The sequence below is a fragment of the Otolemur garnettii genome, unplaced genomic scaffold (assembly GCF_000181295.1).
Source record: "Otolemur garnettii isolate 467f Iridium unplaced genomic scaffold, OtoGar3 scaffold00151, whole genome shotgun sequence".
Classification (NCBI taxonomy): Eukaryota; Metazoa; Chordata; class Mammalia; order Primates; family Galagidae; genus Otolemur; species Otolemur garnettii.
The window spans coordinates 1,077,115-1,084,836 of NW_003852546.1; the positions used below are offsets into that span (position 1 = coordinate 1,077,115).

At 47.9% G+C, this 7,722-nt stretch overlaps 1 protein-coding gene across 1 annotated transcript in view; it reads right to left on the reverse strand.

Moving 5' to 3' along the window:
• Positions 1-7,722, reverse strand: part of PSKH1 (protein serine kinase H1) — a 32,981-nt gene that overhangs the window by 16,986 nt on the left and 8,273 nt on the right. Inside the window, exon 2 of the mRNA XM_003799378.3 lies at positions 5,046-6,072. Coding sequence (XP_003799426.1) covers positions 5,046-6,002 — 957 coding nt within the window. The 5' untranslated portion in view covers positions 6,003-6,072. The remainder of the gene's footprint in view (positions 1-5,045; positions 6,073-7,722) is intronic.

A 7,722-nucleotide genomic window follows, 5' to 3' on the forward strand; every position in this document is an offset into this window, starting at 1 on the left:
GGCATGGTGACTCATGCCTGTAATCCTAGCACTGTAGGAGGCTGAGGAAGGAGGATTGCTTGAGCTCAGGAGTTCTAAACTTGTCTGAGCAAGAGTGAGACCCTGACTCCACAAAAAAAAAAAAACAAAACCTAGCTGGCATCATGAAGTGCACCTGTAAGCCCAGCCACTCAGAAGGCTGAGGCAGCAGGATGCCCACAACCAAGTCTGAGGTTGCACTGAGCTTGCAGTGAGCTATGATGACACCACTGCACACTGCTCAGGGCACAGGGTGAAACTCTGTCTCAAAATAAAAAAAAAATCTATGTTTTAATGTGGTCCCATGGGATCTGCATGAACATTTACAGTATGAGAAGAACTGGCCTCCACAACTCACTGGCAGAGTCCTGATTTCTTTTTAACTTTTCTGTGTGGAAGTGAGGTCAAATATGACTAGAATGGGACCTAATGATAACCACTTAACAGCTACTCACTTCACAGCCAGATGGCCTCCTTGGAAGGAGAGGCAGCACCTCCTTCAAGTCCCTGCCAGCACCCAGCCATGCTTTTCTGACTACATCCCAGGACACTGGGACAGGCTTTCTTATCTCCAGTTTATACCTACCAGATAGTGCCAACCTGATGGCCAACCTATATCGGAGAACCAAGTAAATGTCAGGGCATTACTGAGGGGAGCCAACATCAGGATCAAGGGCTCATCCCCCAATTGCCCCCTCTGTCACCACCTGTGCCTGCTCCTCTCAATCCTCCCAGTCTCCTCCATGAAAAACAAAAACTGACACTTGTCCTAAGGATGATGGGAACCAAACCCAAAGCTTTAACTCAACCTTGAATCAAATCTAATTAGACTGAAATGGTGGTCCCAAGTGAAGCAGTTCACTGCCGGGCACTTCTGGCTTTTAATTCAGTATTGAGGGACTATTCCCTAGATTCCTAAGCTGTATTCAGTACCAGCACAGTCTCCTTTACTGCCTGGTGCAGTAGGTAATTTGAGAGCCAGATTTTCTGCAGAACCCACCTGTCCACCTAAAATCTGAGAGTAATAGTGGGCCAGGCCTGAGCTCTCTGCAAGGCTAACCACTCTGCAGTAAGCACCAGGTGGCCTACGGTGGCCCTTTCACCATGCCACAGGTCCTAGTTAGTGTACTTCTACCCACCCCTCTCCTAAGAGTGGTGCAAACACATACCCTCCCCTGTGCCTATAACACAGCTGGCCTGAAGAAGACAGCTTGCCTCCCTTCCTCATACAACTTCTGAGGTACATGACCTGGAGATCCCCCTAGGAAGAGGTCCTTGACAGACCCCACAGACAGGTCCTTAAGCACCGATGGCAAAGTTGTGTAAGGCTGTTGGGTGACACCTGCAGGAAATGCTGGCTTGGTCAGCTGGCTAGGGCGAAACAGTGAGCCCAAAGCCCCAGAAAGCAAGCTGGGCTGCAGAAGGGAACTGATCTCAGAACACTTTTCACTCCATACGTACCTAAGAGACACAGATAGCACTTTGGCAGATAGCACCCAGGCCTGAGCACAGCACTCTGTGGGGAGCACCCTGGGAGAGAGAGGGCCCACAGAGAGGGGGCCTTCACTGCCTTGGCAGAATCCTGTCATCCTACAAAGCTTCCTCACTTCCCACATAAAGGGACATGCATCCTCTTCTTCACGGCCTCCCCAAGGAGCACACCATCCTGCCCCAGCTCCCAGTACTTGCTGTTTCCTGCAGTCAGCCTGTCTTCCAACTAGTCAGCATCCTTCCTAAGGACCAGCCAGTCTTACTTTTTCTGTACATTCCTTCAGCTGCCAGTACTGCTAAAACTTAAGATATTTTTGGAGGGATCACTTCTGAGGTTTATCTTATAAGGGTACAAGTGAATCTTTCTAAGAGTAGAATGTGAACATTTTAAAATAATAACTAAGAAAATGACATGAAGGTTATGTTAACCAGTTTGATTGGTTTCGGATTGTGTGTGAAAACCCCACACTGTACCCCAGAAGTGCATTAATATACATAGTTACCATTCAATTAAAAAAAAGAAAGAAAGAAAGAAAAAAAACTTAAAAGATTTTTACAGCTATCAGGACTATAAATGAATCTAAAGACACAAAAGATACCCTGCTTGGTGGCTGAAACTGGCCCACCGGTTAGCATTTCTTGGCACATAGTAAATTACATTCCAACATTCAAAGATCAGATTTTCTGGTTTCTCTTTCAAAAAAAAAGTCAGAATATCTGGACACACGGGATCCTCGGTATTGTGTGGAAAAGCTGACAGAGATGAGAAGCAACTGCTCCTTGAGACAGAGCATGTTCACTCTGGCTTGATTGAGGCCTCATGGAGCAGATGCTGGGAGGCCCTGCCCCACGTCCACTCAGCCCACTCGCCTCTGTGGCAGACAGCTTCCCACTGCCAGTGCCTGCATCTCTCTGCTTCTTTGCTGGAGGACATTTCTCCAGGATTAGCTGGCATTCAGGATAGCCGAGAAGCTCCAGGAATTTAATGCTCCCAAAGAAATTTTCAACCCATGAAGTACAGGAATAAGTGAATTAAAAAAACATAAAAACCAAACATATGAAAAAATGCTCATCATCCCTAATTATTAGAGAAGTGCAAATCAATACCACCCTGAGATACCATCTAACCCTAGCAAGAATGGCCCACATCACAAAATCTCAAAACTGCAGATGCTGGTGTGGATGTGGCAAGAAGGGAACACTTTTACACTGCTGGTGGGACTGCAAACTAATACAACCTTTTTGGAAGGACGTATACAGAACCCTCAAAGAACTCAAGCTAGACCTCCCATTTGATCCTGCAATCCCATTACTGGGCATCTACCCAGAAGGAAAAAAATCCTTTTATCATAAGGACACTTGCACTACACTGTTAATTGCAGCTTAATTTACAATTGCCAAAATGTGCAAATAGCCTAAATGCCCACCAACCCAGGAATGGATTAACAAGCTATGGTATATGTATACCATGGAATGCTATTCAGCCATTAAAAAAATGAAGATTTTACAACCTTTGTATTAACATGGATGGGAATGGAACACATTATTCTTAGTAAAGCATCACAAGAATGGAGAAGCATGAATCCTATGTACTCAATTTTGATATGAGGACAATGAATGACAAGGGGAAGGGGTGAGCAGAGAGAGGAAGAAGGAGGGAGGACTGGGGAAGGGAGTAGAAGAGAGTGACAGAGGGAAGGGGATGGGGTCTTGGTGTGTGCCACACCTTTGGGGGGCAAGACATGATTATAAGAGGGACTTTACCTAACAAATGAATCAGTGAAACCTGGTTTCTTGTACTCTCAATGAATCCCCAACAATAAATTTAAAAAATTTAAAAAAAATAAATAAAAATAAATTCCCAGGTGAAAAAAGAAAAATAAAAAACAGGGTGGCACCTGTGGCTCAAAGGAGTATTTATTGCAAAAATTGCAATAAATAAATAAATAAACATAAAAATAAAAAACACGGCAGTGGTATAATTGAAGTATGGTCCACATGATTTCTTTTTTTTTGCAGTTTTTGGCAGGGGCCAGGTTTGAACCCACCACCTCTGGTATATGGGGCCAGCACTCAATTTTTTTTTTTTTTTTGCAGTTTTTGACCAGGGCTGGGTTTGAGCCCGCCACCTCTGGCATGTGGGGCCAGCGCCTTACTCCCTTGAGCCACAGGCACTGCCTTTTTTTTTTTTTTTTTTTTTTTTGGAGACAGAGTCCTACTTCGTCGCCCTCTGGTAGAGTGCCTGGTATAGTGCCATGTCACAGCCTCACAGCAACCTCAAACTCTTGGGCTCAAGTGATTCTTTTTGCCTCAGCCTCCAAATAGCTGGGACTATAGGCACCTGACACAATGCCCAGCTATTTTTAGAGATGAGGTCTCGCTCTGGCTCAGGCTGGTCTTGAACCTGTGAGCGCAGGCAATACACCTACCTCAGCCTCCCAGAGTACTAGGATTACAGGTGTAAGCCACCACGCCTGGCCCCCAATATTTTTTGTTTTTTTGAGACAGAGTTTCAAGCTGTCATCCTGAGAGCTGCAATGGCATCAACCTCCAACTCTTGCCTCAGTTTTTCTAATTTTATTTTATCTTATTTTTTGAAATAAGAGTCTCACTTTGTTGCCGTTAATGGAGTGCTGTGGCGTCACAGCTCACAGCAACCTCAAACTCTTGGGGCTCAAGTGATTCTCTTGCCCCAGCCTCCCAAGTAGCAGGGACTACAGGCACTCGCCATAACGCCGGGCTATTTTTTGGTTGCAGCTGTTTAGCTGGCCCGGCCTGGGTTCAAACCTGTCACCCTTGGTGTATGTGGCTGGTGCCATAACCACTGTGCTACGGGTGCTGAGCCAAGTTTTTCTAATTTTAGTAGAGACAGGGTCTCGCTTTTGCTCAGGCTGGTCTCAAACTCATGAGCTCAAGCTATCCATCTGCCTCAGCCTCCCAGAGTGCTTTGGTTACATGCGCGAGCCACCTGACCCAGCCACCCACATGTTTAAAAATTTTTTTTTTTGAGACAGAGTCTCACTCTATTGCCCTGGGTAAAGAGCTGTGGCATCATCATAACTCACAGTAACCTCAAATGCCTAGGCTCTATTGACGCTCTTGCCTTAAGCTCCCAAGCAACTGGGACTACAGGTGTCTGCCATAACACCCCAGCTATCTTTAGAGATGGGGTCTCATTCTTGCTTTGGTTGGTCTTGAACTCCTAACCTCCCAAAGTGCTAGGATTACAGGCATGAGGCACCACTGCACCTGGTCATGGCAGGGCACTTGTTAATGTACTCTTTATTGGTGGTCTCCCTTTCCCATTCCTTCACTTGTGGTTACAGGAATCAAAAACTATCTGCTATAAATAAACCATCTGCTCCCACGTCCTTATCTCAGGGCTCACTTTTAGGGAAACTCAAACATTTAGCTAGTCTCACTTTGTCATTTTTATATTACCTGCCTGTCCCTCACAGCATGTCCCTGAGAGCTGCAGGATATACTCCCCACCAAAAGCCTCCCCGACATCCCCTGAATAGGGGAAGGACACTCACCTCCCCCGAGTAACTATACTTGCCCCTGAGGATCTGCCGGTACAGCCGGGTACGGTTGTCATCCTCAAAGGGCATGGTGCCACTGAGCAGGATGTAGGCAATGACTCCCAGTGCCCACATATCCACTGAGTTGGTGTAGGGTTTGCGGACCAGGACCTCGGGGGCAATGTACTCTGGAGTGCCACAAGTGGTCTTCATCAGGCAATCATCACCCTTCTTTCGAGCACTGGCCAGGCCAAAGTCGGTAATGATGATCTTAGAGTCAGTGCCTGGGTGGTAGTAGAGCAGATTCTCAGGCTTGAGGTCTCGGTGTGTGATGCCCAGCGCATGTAGATACCGGACACCATCCAGCACCATCTGCAGCACCCGTGTGGCATCACGCTCAGTGAAGGAACCCTTGGCAATGATACGGTCAAAGAGCTCTCCGCCTGTGGCCAGTTCCATGACCATGTATACACGTTCCTGTGTCTCAAACACCTCCACCAGCTGGATGATGTTGGCATGACGTACCCGGCGTAACACGCGCAACTCAGACTCACACACCTCCCGCCCCTCCCGGTACTTGGTCTCGATCATCTTGATGGCATATGGCTGCCGGGTGGCTCGGTGTTCAACACGTACCACTCGGCTGAAGCTGCCTCGGCCAATCAGGGCCTTGATGTCATACTTAGCTGTCACACGTGGGTCAAACTTAGCCCTGTACTTAGCCACCCTGGCTCTGCGTGGTGGCTCTGGGGGAGGCTCTGTGTAGCCAGTAGTAGGGGCAGTGGGGCAGGGGTATGCATACTGACTGGCTGCTGGGAACCCAGCTTTGAGAGGGCCAACACTGTCCACCTCCGTGATGAAGTGCTTGTACACATCACTCTTAATGCCACTAAGGGGCTCCACCTTCTTAACCAGATCCAGCTGGACATCCTTGGGTGGCTCAGGAAGGACCTTACTTGTCCCACAGCCCATCACGGACACGAGGGCATCCTCTCCAGCGAGGCTGGCAGAACCTGCTGTGCAGGCAGTGCCCCGTCTACACCTATGCAAACAGAAGAGAGGGCAAGTCAGCAGAGCTGGGACACCTCTGAAGGGAAACAAGCCATCATCCTTAGCCCCTCCTCCTTTTTTTTTTTTTTTTTTTTTGAGACAGAGCCTCAAGCTGTCTCCCTGGGTAGAGTGCCGTGGCATTACAGCTCACAGCAACCTCCAACTCCTGGGCTCAAGCGAGTCTCCTGCCTCCGCCTCCCAAGTAGCTGGGACCACAGGCACCCGCCACAACACCCGGCTATTTTTTGGTTGCAGCCGTCATTGTTGTTTTGGTGGGTCCGGGCTGGGGATTCGAACCCGCCACCTTAGGTGTAGGTGGCTGGCGCCTTAGCCAGTTGAGCTATAGGCGCCGAGCCAGCCCCTCCTCCTTAATAAACCTAGTCTGATTAAGACTTATGTCCCTGAATGGGAGGAGGGCTTTGGTACTTAGAACTAATGCTCATTGGAGGGTCTAGCTGAGAGGCTGGGTCTGAGCTCCACATCTCCCTGGATCTCAGTCTAATGCTGCTCTTCAACACCGAAAGAGGGCAGGAACAGGGTGGCGCCTATGGTTCAAGGAGTGGGGCGCTGGCCTCATGTGCTGGAGGTGGTGGGTTCCAGCCCAGCCCCAGCCAAAAACTGCAAAAAAAAAAGAGGGCAGGAGCATGCACCAGGCTGTCACTCTCCTCTCTACTCTGCCTGGGTCCCTTAACCCAGTTGAAGTCCCATGTTTTAAAATGTTAAAATCATTCCTCTTGTTGCTCTGACTTATCTTTTCTGAGACCGAGGTGTGGAGTGTCGGAGGCCTGCTCTCCAACACCATTATCCACCAGGGCTCAGCAAGCTGCTTCCCCAAGGCCTCCCTCACGGACTTTTCCTGGCCCCTACGGGGTTGGACCACCCTCCTTTAACAAATAACAACAAACCACTTCTCTAACCTCACTCTCCTGGATGGTTTCCACTGCTTCACCAATGCACCATTCCCACCCTGCCTGTTTAAAATGCTGTCCAGGGCCTCTCACTTCCCCAGCTTTCCTGTATGGATAGCCAAAATCCCAGACAAGGTCCAGAGCTAGTTGAAATCAATCTCAGTGAACTTGGGACCACAAGCTTCAGCATACTGCTACAAGGTGACTGCAAAACTAGCCTAGTCATCATTCAAGAGCCAAAAGGGTCTTTGATCTCAGAGAGCTCACTGGCAAGTCCATCTAGATATAGATCAGGGCACCCTGATCCCTTGGGATGAGGATCCAGGAGCCCTGCCCAATCGCTTCCAAATATGGACCAGTACTATTACCCTGGGGATGGTGGGTCCCTGGACAAGGTGAAGTGTTGAAGTTACAGCTTTCCAGAGATCACTAAAACTACCTTTCTCTCAGTCTATCTGAGATCCCATGGTTGAAGAAGATTGCTAGGAATTTCTTATTTATTATGACACTTAGAATTGGGAGTAAAATTATCAATTCAGGTCAAACATTTATTACGTATCTTCTAGGTACCAGGAATAAATAAGACATGGTCAAATGTAGGTTAACACACACAAAAAAAATGTGTTAAAAACTTTTTTTGTGCGTGTTAACCCACCATTCAGAGGCAAGACAAATTGTGCCCGGGTGACAGGCACAGATACTCAAATGTCTCCTCTTTCTTTTTTTTTTTTTTT